General features: G+C 39.2%; 1 protein-coding gene across 1 annotated transcript in view; it reads left to right on the forward strand.

Moving 5' to 3' along the window:
* The first annotated feature begins 1,276 nt into the window (after nucleotides 1–1,276).
* The window catches only part of UBL3 (ubiquitin like 3), a 48,974-nt gene continuing 31,939 nt past the window's right edge, over nucleotides 1,277–18,311 (forward strand). Inside the window, exon 1 of the mRNA XM_089512555.1 lies at nucleotides 1,277–2,902. Within this exon, the coding sequence (XP_089368681.1) occupies nucleotides 2,876–2,902 (27 nt within the window). The 5' untranslated portion in view covers nucleotides 1,277–2,875. The remainder of the gene's footprint in view (nucleotides 2,903–18,311) is intronic.

Raw genomic sequence — 18,311 nt, forward strand, 5'->3', positions numbered from 1 at the left:
GATAAAATATATTTGCACGATACTGATTTACTCTCATCAGTTAATATGATCAACTAATTGGGCTTGGGAAAAGAAACCTGTTTCTGTCCTTTAATTTGGAGCCATCATCGCACTGTTGAGTAATGTCCTTGTTTTCAGTTTGCTTACAAGGGTGCACCTATACTGTTGAAATAATGCGGTTGGATACCACTTTAACTGCCATGGTTCCATCTACATAAGCCTGGTGTTTGTAGTTTTGTGAGGCACCAGCACTCTTTGGCAGAGAAGGGTGTTGTTTGTTGTTAGCTGGTCCCAACTCATGGCGACTCTGTGGATGAGACATATCCAAGTTCCCTTGTCCTTCACTGCTCTGTTAGGCCTATGACCTTCCTGACTGAGTCTATTCATCTGGCATGTGGCCTTCCTCTCATTCTACTGCCTTCTACCTTTCCTAGCACTGTTGTCTTTCCTTAGGAGTCATGCCTTCCCATGATGTGACCAAAGTACAACAGCCTCAGTATTGTCATCATCCAGGGAGATTTCTGGCTTGATCTGCTCTAGGACCCAGTTGTTTGTCTTTTTGGCTGTCCCTGGGATCCTCAGCACTCTTCTTCAGCACCACCATCTCGAATAAATTGATTCCCCCCCCCATCTGCCTTTTTCACTGTCCAGCTCTCACATCCATGCATGGTGATAGGGAATACAATGGACTGTATGTTTCTAACTTTAGCGCTCTGTTGTATATGTTTACACGTTCAGATCTTGTCTTGTTCTTTCATGGCTGCATGATTCACTTTGCTGTTGTTATTGTGTGCCTTCAAGCCATCTCCGACTCCAAAGCTACAACAAACTACAGTTCCCAGAATTCCATAGCATTGAGCCATGACAACTGATGTGGATTGTTGTTGCAGTGTGGATGCAGCCTTAAGTCTGTCTCCTCAACGCTATGATCCTCCTATATATCACTGTGTGAACTTCCTCACACTCCCCCTCAGACACAGGCCACAGTTGCCTTTTTCAGTCAGCAAAGACGGGATTTCCCATCCCTTAGCAACCCTTGGAGCCGCCGACGTACAAAAAGAAGGTTGCATCATAGACCCTTTATTTATTTATTTTGGTTTAATTGTTTTGTTGCCCTCAAAAGAGAACTACAATCCCCGTCATGCCTCGCGCGGCGCGCCTGCGTAGAAGAGAGAAGTGGGAGGGACAAGTGGGAGGAGCCACTCCCCTCCATCACCCGTTTCCCCGCCCAGTTGCCGCGCAAGCGCAGAAAAGCCGAGTGGGCGGAGTCTGGGGATGGGTCTTTCCCTCCGCCGTGTCCCCTTTCCTCAGCTCTCCGCAGACGCCATGTTGGCTTGAAGGGAAGATGAGCAGAGGAGGGAGAGGGAGCGACGGCGGCGGAGGCCGGGGAAGGCAGCCCGGCTCTCACTGAGGGGAAGCCGGGGAGAGCCATCTTCTCGTCCTCCATCTTCTTTCGGCTGAGGGAGCCCGCGTCAGCTGTGAGGGGCTGCACTTAACAGTCGCTGCTGCTGCTGCTGCTGCTGCTGCTCTTACTGAGGAGGACGAAGCCCCCCGGAGAAGGGGAGATGAGGACGGAGGCCTGAGGCCGAGGAGGAGGAGGAGGAGGCCACTGCCACCCGAAACCACCGCAGTTTCAGTTCCCCCCTTGAGCTGCTGCTGCTGCAGTTTGAGGGGGGAGGAGGAGGAGGAGGAGGAGGCGGCGGAGGGTGCTGCTGTTGCTTCTCCTGCCCGTCGCGCGTGTCAGGGGCTGCCTCCCTCTTGGCTGCTCTCTGCCTCTTTCTCCCCTCTTTGGCTCACTTTTTAGAAGAAACTTAGGCTGAATGTTATAAAAGCAGCATCTCAGGAGGAAAGAGCCTTTCTAGCCTCCCCCAAATCCTTTCCATTCCTCCCCAAACAATCTTTCTGTCCATCCCCCAACAGCCTCTGCATTCCTCCCCACCCCCCAATTACTTTTATATCCATCCCCAAACAGTCTCTCCATCCATCCCCAAACAGCTGCTCTATCCATCCCCCAAATCCTTTCCATCCAGCCCCTTTCTATCTCTCCCTAAACAACCTTCCCATCCATCCCCAGACCAGCTTTCCATCCATCCCCAAACATCCTTTCTGTCCATCCCCCAAATCCTTTCCATCCAGCCCCAAACAGCTTTTCTATCCCTTCCTAAACAACCTTCTCATCCATTCCCAAACCATCCATCCCCCAAATGCTTTCCATCTGTCCCCAAACAGCCATTCGATTCAGCCCCAAGGAGCCTCTCCATCCAGCCCAGAAACAACCTTCCCATCCATCCTTTCTATCTAGCTCCAAACAACCTTCCCATCCATCCCCAAACAACTTCGGCCCCTAGAGAAGGAAGAAGAAGAAGACGACGGTGTCTTTGCTTCTCTGCTGTGTCCCTCCTTTTAAACCCCTTTTCTTCCTTTTAATGAGGGGGTGATTTGGATGCAGGACTATCCTCTGAATCATCTTCACCCTTCATTATTGGTCTGGGCTTGAGAGGAAGAGCGAGGCGGGAGAGGAAGGAAGGAAGGAAGAAGAAAAAAGCCTCTACACCATGAATGTCCTTGTGTGTTTGTGACTGGTCTACCTGGCATCACGGTGTTGGTGTTGCTGCTGACAAGGATCCCTGCCATTTCTGGCTTCCTGGGTGTTTCTGATCGGACCTTTTAACGCCAGCGGCTCTTCTTTGGATTTTCTCTCCCAGAGCCGCAGTTTGTTTGCTTCAGGTCAGACTGTTTTATTGGAGGAAAACAAAGCTTAGAACTGAACAGAAGCAGACACCAAAGACTGGTTAGCTGGGAGGTCTTTTAGACAACAGCACCAACAAAATCATTCTTATTCTCTGGCCTTTGAAAGCGACAAGGGAATATCAAGATGTCCGGCAGTGTCCCATCTGATATGGTAAGTTTCTGTTCGTTTCCGTTTTTGTTTCAGAATAAAATATCTTGGAAGTTCATCCGATACGGTAAGTTTGTGTTTATTTTCAGGTATACAGTGAAGAACTCATTTCAAAATGTGTGGCCCTGTTAAGGTTGTCTTCCAGCAAAAGCAAAAGAGTTGTCACTGCTTTAGATTAAGGCTTTAAATGGACTACAGTCCACTTCCTTGTAGCAAGAAAGATCTGAAAGGGAGAGCCATCTTTCTCCATTACTCTTCTGGAGTTAATTATTGATTTTTGTTCCATTTCTTTAACTTTTCAATCATTATAGATATTAAATGGGCGAAATAAATGAAACACTATGATTCCTTGTTTGATGCTTGTTTAAATTTTTCTGTTTTTCTTTCCCTTTCCTCTTTCCCTACTTTTCTTCAGTGGGAACATACTTAATATGAAAAAACCCTTCTAGAACACAAAACCCCACAAAAAACTATACTTAATATCCTCAAAGTTTAACACCATTGTTTTCCATGATACCTTGGGGCCAATCATTCTTAGACATAAACATAGGTCCAAACCGCACTGTAGAAATAACCCAGTTTGAGATGGCTTTGACTGCCCTGGCTCAGTGCTAGGGAATTCTGGGAACAGTAGTTCTGTGAGCCATTTGGCCTTCTCTGTGAGAGAGCTGTGATGTCACAATAAAGTACAATTCCCAGATACCCAAGCACTGAGCCAGGACAGTTAAAGCGGTCTCAAACTGGATTATTTCTGCAGTGGACCAAATAGCCTCTTTTTTCCAAGATAATGGGTTTTTTCTATGCTAGACTCTTTCTGAGTTGATCTTGGGCATGTTAGTAAAGTGCCATACTAGTAATGTGGCATAGCAGTGGTCTGGACATAAAAAAGAGAAGAAAGCATAGACTTGAGAGAGTACATCCTACAGGCACTTTAATGAATTTAAAGATCTGACAGATGTCCGAATTCTCTGACGTAAGTAACTTGGTTTTTCTGTGTGTGTTAAAAGAAAATGTGGTCATACTTTTCATGTGCAAGACTATATTTTGTGGTGCATTCTTCCTACTAGTTCAGTTGAAGGATAAATGATTGTGTTTTTTAAGCATTAATGTGTTGCTCATGCTTTGTGTATGGCATTTAAGATTGGAAGGCTTGGGGAGCTTGCCATAAGAAGCTTTAATGGCTTTGCAAAACAGGAAAACAGTAATTTGTGACACTGACATTAGTATAGGGATGACTATCCATGATGAAAGGTTTTACATTTTGGCTCAAAGTGACTTTCGCAAAACATCAAAAAGGCTGATGATGAGCAGTTGGATGTTTACTGATAAGTTCATGCCCCTTTTATTTAATTTGATTATTTTTATAGTGTATGTAGCATATCTGATAGTATTGTTTCATACTGTTCAACCTCTAAAGAACTAATTTTGTTAAATTCCTTGAAAATTATACTAAACTGTCATTAAGAACTGCTTGAAGGCCTGCCAGAGTACCCTTCAGCCAGGGCTGTGATCCTGGACTCTTTTAATGGCGTGGCTGGAGAGATGTGCTGGGTCTCTATTCAAAATTCAGTTGATTTTAAAGGGAAAATTAAGCATCTGCTGAAATATAACGTTCCCATTGAAACAGGGAACTTAAAACACTCGACTTTGTATGAATGTCACCTTTGGTAAAATGTCACATTGCAGTAAAATGTAATTGTAGTAGAAATGTTATTCCTTTGTTGTTATTTGTTTGTTACTTGTTCTTGAGAGGGACTGTAGATATCAATTCGTTTGGCCATTCGAATGAGATGTACAGATTAATTTGTACAACTTCCTGGTTCAGGGTCTAGAAATGCTTTCCTGTTCAAGGCAGTTTGGCTTAGTTTCTGTAACGTTTAAGTATAACTGCAGAGACATATATGCTCCTAAGAGTTACCAGTTAAGGACTCAGTTGAAAATTTAGGCTGTAAAATATGGGAGAGTTGTGTGGAAACAATGTACGAAAAAACCTTCTAAATCCCTTCTCAATCAAAATTATTAATATCCTTATTAATGTATTAATATTAATTTCATATCATGTTGAAAGTAGATGATCAGGTACCACTACAGTTACTTGTTCTTAAACTGATTTTTCTAAGGTCCAAAACACACTGCAGAAATAATCCAGTTTGAGACAACTTTAACTGCCCTGGCTCAGTGCTAGGGAACTCTGGGAATTGTAGTTCATTTTGCACCAAACTGGATTATTTCATCAGTGTGTTTTGGACCTATGAGTGTTACATCGTAGGCTGTAGTTTGTGTTTCAACCCCTTCACTTTATAAATGGTTGGAACACAGGCTGCATTCTTTCCTGACTTATTTACAGTCTAAAGGAGCTTCATAACAAATGCTTCATCATCTTCAAAGGTGTTCTCTTCTATTGTTTCTTTTTTCCTTTATCAAATAAAGCTTGCTAATAAATTTTACGAAGCAGCAGCTAATGTAATTTTAAAATTTATACAGGTGCTTAGGGCTTGCTAAAAACATACCATTTCATTACTGTCTGAATGAATAAACGACAGAAGGATAATCACACCTAACCTTTCTGGCAGTTTTCGGGCTCTGAATCATTCTGCTTGTATGCAGTATGCGTCTGCCAGTGGACATGCACATGTGAGCCTGCATGAACAAATAGTCATTATGACATTCTTGTCATTATTCTTAAGCGTACAAAGGGCCTAACCGGAAAGTGTCCTTGCAGCAGTCTGCAGTCACAAAAACCAAAGGCAATCAATAAAAGAATAACCCAAACAATAATAGGATTAATTCACTGTAGAGATCTTAAGATATTCAAAGTTAGCAATAGAATTGATAGCAAAAACATGAAATAAAGGTTAACTCTCTCTTGGAAAGTCTTAACTTGGATGTAATTATCTATACCCAGGACCACAAGTGGCTTTCCTTAGGAAGGGCATTTCAAGAGCAGACTCCTATGGAGAAAGCTATTTCCATTGTACTTTGGGTGTCTCAGCACTGAGAGCAGTTTGCCCCCTAAAGAGTCTCTGAAGTAGATCTTGATAACAGGATAAATGGGACATACTTTCAGTTTGTTGAAAGCTTTGTTGGTTTCAGTCATGTTTGGCTTCCTCTTTCAACTGCAGTTATGTTTCCAGCTAAATAGGAACTGGCAAGACCACCTCTAAGTAGTCCTTACCCAGGAACACCCTGCAAAGTTCATGGGGTTGCCACAAGTCATCAGGCAACTTGAATGGACACGAACACACAGATATTTGAAAACATTACTGCTAAAGTGATTAATATAATAATTATCTAATATATTATTGTATCATGATTGTTGCTAATTGAATTCCACACAGCAAGGTTGTGTTTGTATTTTTGATGTAGCAAAGGATGTTGCTAAACACTGAGGCCTAACAAATCATTCAGAATTTATTCAGTTTTGAACTATATTACCATGTCTCTGTGTGTGTTGCCTGTTATAGACTGCCAAAATAAAGCTGCTTCGGGTCTCTTTGGAGGTATGCTATTTAAATGATGCATGCACCCTGAGAATCCGGAAGCTGCACCAAAGCTGCACTCCAGCGCTTAGGAATGGAGTGTGGCTTTGGCGCGACCTCCGGACTCTTAGGACCCATGCATCATTTAAATAGCATACTTCCAAAGAGACCTGAAGCAGCTTTATTTTGGCAGTCTGTAACAGGCCTGTGTGTCTATACTACTCTCTCTCTCTCTTTTTCTCTAACAGATAGTTAAATTTCCCCAGTGTAGGCATGCTCCGCTCACTAAAGAAAGTTTCTCTAGCACCTTTACCTTGTTTGTTGTTGTGTGCCTACAAATTGTTTCTGACTTATGAAAATAGAAAATATGTTTTGAGGTAGAAATGTATCAAGAGGCAAAATATTTGTTCACCTGTAATGTATAAAGGCAAAGGAGATCAATAATAAGCAATGGTTATTTCCATTATCTTCATATAGGTACCACATCTTTTTTGATGCTTGATGTTTTGTTGTTGTTGTGTGCCTTCAAGTTGTTTCTGACTTATGGTGACCCGAAGGTGAACCTATCACAGGGTTTTCTTGGTAAATTTCTTCAGAGGGGGTTTATCATTGCCATCCTCTGAGGCTGAGAGAGTGTGAGTTGCCCAAGGTCACCCAGTGGGTTTTATGGCTCAGCGGGGATTCAGACCCTGGTTGCCAGAGTCATAGTCCAACACTCAAACTGCTACATCACACTGGCTCTCAAATTTAGTGTAGACACATAATTTTAAAATCTGTAATCCAGAGTTTTATAAAGTATTTACATTATTTTGTTTAATATTTTCATTACCCCTCAAACTCATATAAGCACACAGAAAATCACTCCTACCCTTTAGGATCCTGGCTCTGGTGTAACACTAGCTTCATACTGTAGTGTTTGGATCTTTGGTACAAGCCCTAACATGCCTCCCACACCTGAACAAAAGTGGGTCAGAGATGGTCAGCGGCTAAGTTGGTGCTTTTTTGACCATAACCAATTATATAATTGGAAGCAGAAAAGGACAATGAGGGTATTCCTTTTTGTACTCCTCCTTGTCTGGCCTGCAAGTGAGAAGGGGTGGTTATATGGTTGCCATTTAAAAGGTTGTTTGTTTTTGAGGGAGAGACATTGTCAAATGCCTGCAGTTGTGAAATCAGTGATTTAATATAAACACAAACATAAACATTTGAAAACAGATTATACAGTTATAGTATAATAGTTATACAGCATTAATCCACATGTTTTTTGCATTTTCATGATACATCATAAATTTACATATTTGTTACTGAAGAACATTAATGTTGATCTGAAATTATTTAACAGAGGCTGCTCCAGTAACAAATGAGTCTGAAAAAAGGTTTAAGAATCCAAAGCCTTCATAATACTGTTTCTCTTTAAGAGATCTTCTAAGTTTGCCTAAGGAGATAAAGATATCTCTGGTCATATAAGCTTAGACCTTTGGTTTTTTTTCTTCATGAGTTGGATTAATCCAAGAGATGCTGTAATGTCCAGTTTTGTTAAATACACTGTCAAAACAAAGTCTAATGCTGTCATGAATATAAGATTTCTTTTTTGCTCCAGCTGTAGGCTGATGCTGGGTGGAGCTCGCAAAATTGTGTCATTCGTTTCAGCACATTTTCATATTCTTAAATGTTCGTGAACCTGTAATGATTTATTAACAAGTGTCTGTATTATGTAAGTGTAATGATAGGAGATCTTTTTGGAACTACTCGTTTTATTTGGAAATAACTAGAACCCAGTTAGATTATACTGAAGGACTGTCTAATTCACCTGTCATCAGTTCCAATGTTTCTGGGAAACAATTGACTTTTCCAAAGCTGACCCTCTAGAAGGTTTTCAGAACATGAATATTTCTCAGGTTGGTGACAGAAGGTGATAAGGGAATCTTAAACAGCTCATGTGAAAGAATATTCTGCTGTCGAGACTGTTTTGATTAAATGTTGCTATAATTTGACATTATTTGGCATCAAGATACAACATTTTGAAATTGCTGTGGCTTGACATCTGCACTACATCTAGCTGGCTGATAATTTATGAGTATGGACTATCTAATATACCAGGTAGGTACTGGATGTACGCCATTCAGTGTCATATACGTATGGGGTCTTTTGTAGGGCAGTTTGTGCATAGAAATGATAGAGAATACAGGTTGAGTACGTATCTCTTATCCAGAGTTCCAAAATCTGAAATACTCCAAATTCTAAAATTGTCCACATGGGTGGCTGAGATAGTGGCACTTTTGCTTTCTTGTGCACAAACGTCAGTGTACAGAAACGTTGTTTTCACATACAAAATTATTAAAAATATTATGTGTACAGTTACATTCAGGCTATGTGTATAAGGTGTATGGGTTTGTATAGAGTTGGCTTCCAAGATTATGTAGATGCAATATTCCAAAATCGGGAAAAAAATGAGAGCAGACTTCTAGGTATGTGTGAATGACTCTATAATTTTAGAAAAAAATGCTGATTTATAAAAAGTGTTGTTTTCCATTCATTTCATTTCTTCTAGAATGTTTTGAAAGACGTGGTGTAAATTCTGTGACTCTTGTTGCTTAGAGCAACACCATCATCACCACCACCAATTATGATTAATTAATTAAACACACAAGACAGTTAAAAGAACATATAAAAACAAGAATATTTATTTCTTAAGTGCCTCTCCCTATTTATTGAGGTGGGGAACAGCAATAAATTAAACACATAAAAAAGTTAAAAGATAATGTAAAACCAATATATATTTTAAACAATCAATACGTATTTTAAAATTCATACAGTAGTTTAAGATCATCTTGCTAGAGCTAGTACATTCTGTGAAAATTGAAGTTGTGGAATACATTAGTGGATTTGTGGGTAGAGACATGAAGGCATTAAGAATCTAGCAGGGGTGAGAGGAATCAGATTGTTTCTACGGACAGCTTTTCAATTTTTCTATTTAAAAATGGGAAACTATAGGGAAATGAGGGAGAGAATCTCTAGTGAAAGATTTTTTTCTTCTGGAATGGATGGAATCATTTTAAGAATTTTACTCATTCAAAATGCCAGAGCATGTAGTGTGAATACTTGAATGTAACATGTTCTCTATAGGTTTAGAGAAAAATATTCCTATGCACACTGTAGACATCTTCAGCACTTAAATCCAAGATGAATTTCTACATCTAGAAAGATCTGCTAATTTATGCAGACCTCAAGGTTTCTAATGTCTATGAAGATAAAAATGAAAGCTCAGAATCAGAAGTTGTCTTTGAGAAATTGATTTGGATCAGAGCCTTATCATGCAACTGTTTACAAGGCTTGCTTCAGTGACATTAATTTTGTCCTCACATTATATTATATTCTCCGTGTATATAATGTGTATGGTAATTCACTTCTGAAGAGTTATGCTGAATTGCTAAATTGATAATTAAGCATATATGTTGCTAAAGCAGGGAAATACATTTAAATGGTATGAAACATTCCATATTGCACATATTTCGGATTTTCTGTCCATTCACTAGCATCCCCTCCCCCAATCAGGCTAGGAGTCTCTTTTGAAGGCTAGTAACTTTTCAGAGTTTATTAAACTTGTATATTATAGAGATTGGTATAACAAAAACTAGTGAGACTTGGACTCCTAATTTTGGCTGCTTTGTGTTTGTGTGGGATTTTCAGTTTTTCATATGCCTTGCTCTTATGCTTTTATTTTGGAAACTGTCACTATTGGAGGAAGTATTAGAGCAGGGGTAGGCAACCTGCGGCCCGCGGGCCGGATGTGGCCCGGCGAGGCCTTGGGACCGGCCCCAGCCTGGTCCTGCCGCCGATTGCCGCTGGGGCCTTTGGGGGGCAATTGTCTATAGAAGCCTCAGAAACATGCATTTATATTAACATTTTTAAAAAAAATTAGCAATTTTTTTCCCGTGTCCTCCATTTTTTTAAAAAAAGTGTCTTCCATTTGAAAATTTTGTCCTACATTTGTCCTGGTTTATTTATATATTTAATTTTTAAAAATTATTTAATTATTTATTTTTTGACTTCGGCCCCCCAGTTGTCTGAGGGACAGCAACCCGGCCCCCGGCTCAAAAAGGTTGCCTACCCCTGTATTAGAGCATGAAATAAAAGACTGTGTTGGAAGATGAAACTGCTTTAATACAGAAATCACCTTTAATGCATTCAATTTTTTTCTCTACTGTTCTGTTTTCTAGTGACCAGGATTTGGATGTGTAGATGAAAGTTAGAGTAGTTACTAATTTTACAGCAAACTTTGAGCTGTTATAACTGACCATATGAAACATCTGCTTTATTTCACCTGCAAACTGAGTAAAGCAAGAGTAATCTGACTACAGATTTGAATTACTAATTGCCTTAAATACCCTAACGGCAACTGATCCTACCTGATTTTAGAAGGGTCTTAGACCTAAGCAGGGTCAGCCCTGGTTAGTACTTGGATTGGAGATTGCCAATGAATACCGGTACTGTAGGCTATATGTCAGGGGAAGGAACTTGCAGAACCATCTCTGAGTATTCCTTGACTAAGGTCTACAACACTGCAGAAATAATCCAGTTTGAGACTGCTTTAACTGCTCTGGCTCATTGCTGGGGAATCCTGGGAACTGTAGTTTATCGTGGCATCAAAGCTTTCTGACAGAGAAGGCTAAATGTCTCAGAAAACTAGAGTTTCCAGAATTCCCTAAAATTGAGTCAGGAGTGTTAAAGCGGTCTCAAACTGGATTATTTCTACAATGTGCTTTGGACCTATAAAACCCCTGTGAAACTCATGGGGTCACCATAAATTGACAGTCCACTTCAGGGCATATATACACACACATAACCTAGCCTGGTTAGAGTATTGCAGTCTGGAAAATAATCTAGTAGAAAAGAGAGCAATCTTGAAACTTTGTCAAAACCAAACTGAAACGGTAGAGGGGCTGTGATTTTTTTTTTATTTTTTTGCTTTGTTTTGTTTTGCATGATAGTGACAGGGAAAAACACTTTCAAAGAAATGGGCTAATGTGAAGTGATTAATCTTGTGCTTTGAAGCGGATTGAAATATGGAAGTCCATATTGTGATGATATTTTTCTTAGATCAGATGAAAAGGCAAATTCTGATAAGAGGATATCTTTATTTGTGTTTTCAAATGGAGGAACATAATTGCATATTTTTATGGCCTGTGTTCTTGGTGATTTCATAGTCATAATTGAAGCGGCCTTTGTTTTATAGTCCTCAGAGACCTTGCCTCTGTACCATCAGAAAACAATGTTTGGAACTGGTGACTGTAACACCTTCACCCTCTTTCTCCTCCCCACTCCCCTTGCATGCTTCTTAATGCCTTTGAGGAAGCCTGTAAAGCTTTGAAAGCTAGCATATTGTGCCATTTGGGTTGGCTAATAAAGGTTTTAGCATTGGACAGTGACTCTGGAGAACAGGGTTCTAATCCCTCTTCAGCCAGGGAAACCTATTGGATGACATTGGGCAAATCGCACACTCTTAGCCTCAGAAAACACCGTGGTAGTGTCACCTTAGGGTTACATCACTTGAAGGAGCACAACAACAAATTAAAGGTATCATCACAGTATGGCCTTTGGAATATAGCTTATAGTCAACATGAAAGCACTTCCATTTACAGTATCTATATAGTAATATGAAAGTTACAGAAGTGCCAGTGTTATTCTTTGAATTAGTTGAGCTGGAAGGCTGTTTCTAAGATTTAAAACAAATTAAGAAATAGAATTGAAAGTGTTCTTCGTTATTTAAGATTTGTTTGCAATGTCTTGTAACTATGGAACTATGGAATGTGTTACTTCAAGAATTGGATATAGCTAGGTAGAAAAACTATCTGAACACCTAAGGAAGCAATTTTGTCAACTCTAAAATAAATATGCTTTTTATATTAGTGCATATTCTCAATATAGCTTTTCCTGTCCCATATCCACTTATTTTCTCTAAGCTTTCTCATTATACTTTCACCGCAGTGCTTCCTCTGCATTTGCCAGTGGCATTCAGTCCACTTCTGTCAATCCATCTGTGAAGAACCATGACACATTAAAATGTTGTCAAATGGTTAGAGCAGAATTTATTCAAAGATAAGCAAAAGATGACAGCACTTTTGACTTCTGTTTCAGAAATGAATGGTTTCAGACACTTCTGAAAACAGACATTTATGAAGAACACCAGGAAGGGCTTTTAAAAGTATGTTCTGAAAAAGAAAATAGTAGGTCTAGTCTGCAGTAGAGATGATGATATTTTAAGCATTGACAAAAACAGAGAATGGCTCAGGTACTGGGCTGAATAACTTAGTTCATTTCTTCCCTTTTCTAATTTTCCATTCTCTATAATACTTTGTGATTTTCACTCTTTTCTTCTATACTGTCATTAAAAACAGACAAAATATTGTATCTTTTGCTTGTACTACTCTACTCATAGAGCTTTCCGAATATAGTACACCAACCTTCTTTACCTTAATTATATATTACTCTTTTACCAGATTTTCAGGTACATATGCATATTATCTGCAGGGATTACATTCAGAAATCTTCAGTCTATTGTTGATGTCCAAATCAACTTTAAAACTGCAAAAAGGGAACTAGCTTTGTAGGCATGGCTATCTTTCACACTAAATGGGAATGCCAAAGGGGCATTTAGCTTGTTTTAGGCCAACCAGAATATTATAATTCTCTATGCATATTTTTGAAGCTACATGTTTCTTCATCAAGTAAAAATGGTTTTAAAAAAACATTAAAGAGAAAAACAAATAGCCCTAAATTTTTTGTTGTTCATGACTAGAGTATTGAATTAAAAAGACTTACCTGTTGCCTTACCATTCAACAATTGTTTGGATGTGTCTACTCTAGTTGGGACTAAACAACAGAATGCCAGACATATGCTGTTGAAATGTCATAGAGGAAAAGTCTGCCGATAATTCAAGTTGGCCTGACAAGCCACATGTAACCTGCTGTTCTAATATGTTGCAGGCCCTTCGTCTATAGCAGTGATTCCCAAAACCTGATCCTAAAGATATTTTGGACTTCAGCTCCCCAAATTCCTTATAGTTGGCCAAGCTGTCTGGACCTTCTGTGAGTTGGAGGACCAAAGTTTGGTCCTGGAGAACCAATGTTTGGGAACCACTGCTCTGTAGCATCTCAAAACTACATGAATCTTAACATTATCCCCTTTCCTCTTGCATGATTTTTAACCATTTTCCCCTGAAAAAAAGTATGTGGTTTGAAAATCTGCACAGAATTTCGTACTAGTTTGGCTGGCCTAATAAAGATATTACCACATCATGGGTTTTGGAATTTGTCTTAGGATCACCACACTAATCCTGCATTTGTATGACTACAGGGAAATATCTGTGTGAATAGACTCATCCAGAGAAGCTGTGCTTGTGGCACAGTATTTATTGTTGCAATGTTTTTGGTGTGTGCTGCCCAGATTAAGCTGCTGTGGCTTTCAAAAATGAACTGCTTTCACCATGTTCTATTCCTTTTTGAACTGAGTATGTGCCTCACTGCTTTGGTGGACAAGAGAGTCAATATGGTGCTCTCTTCTGGGAGTGCAAGATGCTATATCAATGTCTCTTTCTTTATTTCTCCCAACTTGCATGACTTGCTATTTGCAGTTTGTTCTGTCTTCAGATTTTTTAACATCTGCTATGTTAAATTTTTAGTATCCTTATAATAGCCAGAAGTTAATATATAATAAACTTTGAAAAGCAACAAAAATATTTAAGATATGGTTAAAAAGGTAATTGTGGGAACAATTAGAAATGGCTGCAATGACAGCAGAGAGCCAGTTTGATATAGTGGTTTTAGTGTTGGACTAGGATTCCAAGACACCAGGATTCGAATCCCCTCTCAGCTATGGAAATCCACTTGGTAACATTGGGCATGTCACACACTCTCAGCCGCAGAGAAAGGCCATGGTTAAACCCCTCTGAAGAAATTTTGCTGAGAAAACTCCATGATATGGCATTGTCAAAGACAACTCCGTGATCATGTGGCCTGCACAGCTGCACAGAACACTGTTACCTTCCCACTTAAGTGGTACCTATTTATCTATTGCACTTTTACATGCTAGGTTGGCAGAAGCTGGGATTAGTGATGAGAGTTTACTCCGTCACATGGTGCTTGGGCCTTGAACTGCCAACCTTCCAATCTTGCAATCATCAGAATCAGTATTTTAACCACTGGGCTACCACATCCTTAAGCCTTAGGGTCTCCTTAAATCAGTAATGACTTGGAGACATACAATAACATATTGACAGCATTTTTAAGAAATCCACAAAAATGTAATCAGAAAAGTCACTTAAATAAATGAATGTTAAGCAAGCTGTGTTTGGAAGAGAGACTGTACTATGTGTCCCAAGTTTTGAAACATGTTTTATATCTATATCTTGGCTGTCTTGGGTAATTTGATAAAAGAAAAATATAAAGATACTTTTAATGCTCATTAAGCATGTCTAGAATATCAGTATGGCTAATAATAACAAAGGAAGTTGCCTTTCACCACGTAAAACTATTTATCTGTCTAACTTAGTCATTATCTACTTAACTAACAACAGCTCTTTGAGATCTCAGATGCTTACCTAGTGTCTTCCTGCAAAAACAACTGTGTGGAAAAAGTTAAGTCAAATGTATTGTATACATTGCATTTTTCAAGCGCATACATGAACATTGGAACTTAATGTCTGTAACACATCTGTCATTGTGAGCGGGTCAGATAATGTTTTGTTAAAGTGTAGCCTTGAACTAACAAAAATACATAATGAAGTAGGGTAAAGCAGAAACTGACATGTATGGAAAAACTGGACCAGGGTACCATAGAGATAATCTACAAGTCGCATACCCATATGAAACTACTGTATATATTGGACTATAAGTTGACTTCATGTATAAGTCAAGGGATGGTTTTGGGGCCAAAATTATGTATTTTGATATGACCCATGGATAGGTCGAGGGTAAAATTTAGGAGCGTGTAACAAAGGATCTAAAGGATGGAGCAAGGAAAACAATGCCAAAGAATTTACACAATTCCAGCAAGGGTAACTGTTGTGTTCATACTAAAGCCTGAATGGATAAGAAAGTAGAGGAGGGTCAGTGCTTCCAGGACAGATTTCAGTCTTGCCTTTTGCCAGGGGATAGTTCATTTTTAATAAGAGTTAAAGTACAGTATTTACATTGACCCATGGATAAGTTGACTCAGGTTTTTTGGATCAATTTTTGACTAAAATTTTTATACTTATACATGAGTATATACAGTACATGTATTCTATGGCTTGCAACAGAAATACTCTTGTTTATCCACTAGAGAAATGAGCTGGGTTGTTTACCACACTAGATAGATCCATCTCAGCAGTTTTCCTGTTGTTATGGAAATCCTTTCCAGTTAATATTGGTTTGGCCTCTTGATCTCAGTGCTCAAGAAAGGATTATATGGTCCTTTTTTCTTTACTGTTGCATTATCACTACTTTATTCTACCTAATGTTCCATTTCTCTTTTTCTCTGTGTAATGCTTTGTGAAATTTGATTCTGATTAAGTACTTTATGTGTTGTCAAATAGTAACAGGAGTGTGGATTCCACAAAACAGAGTGGCACAGAGGATAGTCTGAAATAATATTTCAAAGTAAATGCTCTGTATTATGCAGAAGACCAATCCACACAATGTGGATAACTGGCAATATCCAGAATAAGGCAGGAACCATGTGTTGTAGAGGAATGAATGGGCAACTGTAAGAAGCTATGGGGCTGCAGTGCCCCCCTCCCCAGGAGACCTTGGAAGGCTGCTTCTCTCCCATGCCCCTCCACAAACACAAAACATCCCCCCCCCCGAATGTCTCCAAATACCCTGGCATTTTTGCCAGGTTTTAGGCCCACAGGGTCATTTTAAGCCCAGGAAATGACTTAAAAAAAAATAAAACGGGAAGTGACTGGACATAACTTCCTGTTTTTAAAAAAGGCCTCTCCTTGGCCTAAATGGACAAGGAGCCCAAAAACATGGCACATAGGCCCCCATGCCCCTTAGAGAATATTTGATGCAGGGGAACCTTTTTCTTTGGAGGGCAAATGCTATTTTTTGACCTGGTGGGCTTGGGGGTAAAAAAAAAAAAAGCCCCAAAGCCACATGCTATGTAGTACTTGGATAAACACTCCTCATATTTTCATTTCAGTTTTTTCTGTCCCTTGCCTGTATTCAGAGCAACATTTCTACCATCCTTAGATCTGTCTGGCTATCTAAATTTACTTTTTGTCTTCTCTTTGTCAAATTTTTTCCTTATGTTTTTTCTTTGTATCTATTGATCAAATTATCTTATTGTAAATATATATGTAGGAGGGGGGAAATACCTAAGTAGTGCCATAGGGATTAGATCAAATGCCTCTCTTGTGCAGCATCCTCTTTCTAGCAGTAGCCAGCCATATGTCTATATGGGAATCCCAAAACTGGGATTTGAAGACTACCTTTCAGTACTGTTTGCCAATGTATAGTGAAAGACTTACTGCCTCTGATCCTGGAGGCAGCATATAGTCATCATGGTTAGAAGCAGTAGATAGTCCTATCCTCCACAAAAGAAGAATGGAGGCCTAGACCATTTGAATATGTGGAAGCACAAGATCTATCATTCTCCCATCTTTATGATATACTTTTAAAGTTCCTATAACTTTCGGAGTTCTCTGAAGAAATTAAAAGATACAGTCCCTGCCTACAGACGCTTACAAATGAACAGACATTTTGTACAAGGGAAGGGAAAAGGATCCCCCCTTAATTTCCTAATTTTTATCAGTTTCAAGAATGTAGCTGCTGGTAAAGCTATAGTAAGAAGAGGGGAGAAAGCTCAGTTGCCCTATTTCTTCAAAGTACCAGTGTCATGCCATTTTAAACAAAGGATGGGAGAATAGATCTCTCACTTACGGTTTGCGTAGTGCATGGCAGGGGGAGAGCTATTCCACATGTATGTACATTGAAGAACATTTTAACTAATAGGCATTTAAAAGTGTTTTTAGAGGCTTACCTGACTGTGGTTATTATGGATATATTTAAAAGACTTCTTTGCAACTTTTTTTGCTGGTAGCTGTTTGTTCTGTTAGCGTGTACAGCATGTGCTTTCTGACCCAGATTTCTTGTGCCTGGGGTGTCTAGGAAACTGACTTCAAATGAATAAGCTCAGAAGATTAAACACTGTTTCAACACTTAAACTTTCTGTTGGGCCTCTGTATGAATACTAATAGTTACAATTGCATTGACATATCTATAGTGAAAAGGTTAAAATATAGTAGTTGTTTCATCATCATTAAAATGGGGTCATAGCAATTCTATCCTCAGCAATCCAGTATTCCTGTCTGGTTGTTAGAGTAGGATTTGGGCTACTTATGATATTCCTAAGAGTTATTTGCACTGATTAAAGGGCCAGACTGCTATCTTAGTGTTTCCCATTCCATATTTCTATTTATATCTGGCTCTAAGAGGTGCAGATCAAACACTTTATTCTGTTGATTATTATTGGGAGGAAGAATGGTAGTAGGTATTCTTGGGTGTTTTGTTAGGAATTTTTCTTGTCTTCAAGATTCTCCTGAACAGTAGCTACCCCTGATTTGGTTTCTTAGTTGTCCTTGTTTCTCCTGTAGTTGGATCATATTTGGTAAGAGAATGCTTTATTCCTCTTCTCAACTGCAGCAGCTCATTGAAAATGATTACAAATTAAGTACTGAGACTTGTTCAGCGATCTCTATCTTACAGAGAATTTGCCTTGCCCTTTTTAGCTGCTCATATGCTCACCATATATGTGAAAATTCTCCTTGGTTAAAGTTAATGTGCTGAAGCAACATCTTCTTGGCTATGCACTGTCGATCCATTAGGAAGCTGTTATTGGATAGCAAAGAAAAAATGGATGTAAGATTCAGGAAGTCTGCACTGTGTATTTC

The sequence above is a fragment of the Sceloporus occidentalis genome, unplaced genomic scaffold (genome assembly GCF_023333645.1).
Source record: "Sceloporus occidentalis isolate IW3139 unplaced genomic scaffold, rSceOcc1.0.p SCAF_2, whole genome shotgun sequence".
NCBI classification, from domain to species: Eukaryota; Metazoa; Chordata; class Lepidosauria; order Squamata; family Phrynosomatidae; genus Sceloporus; species Sceloporus occidentalis.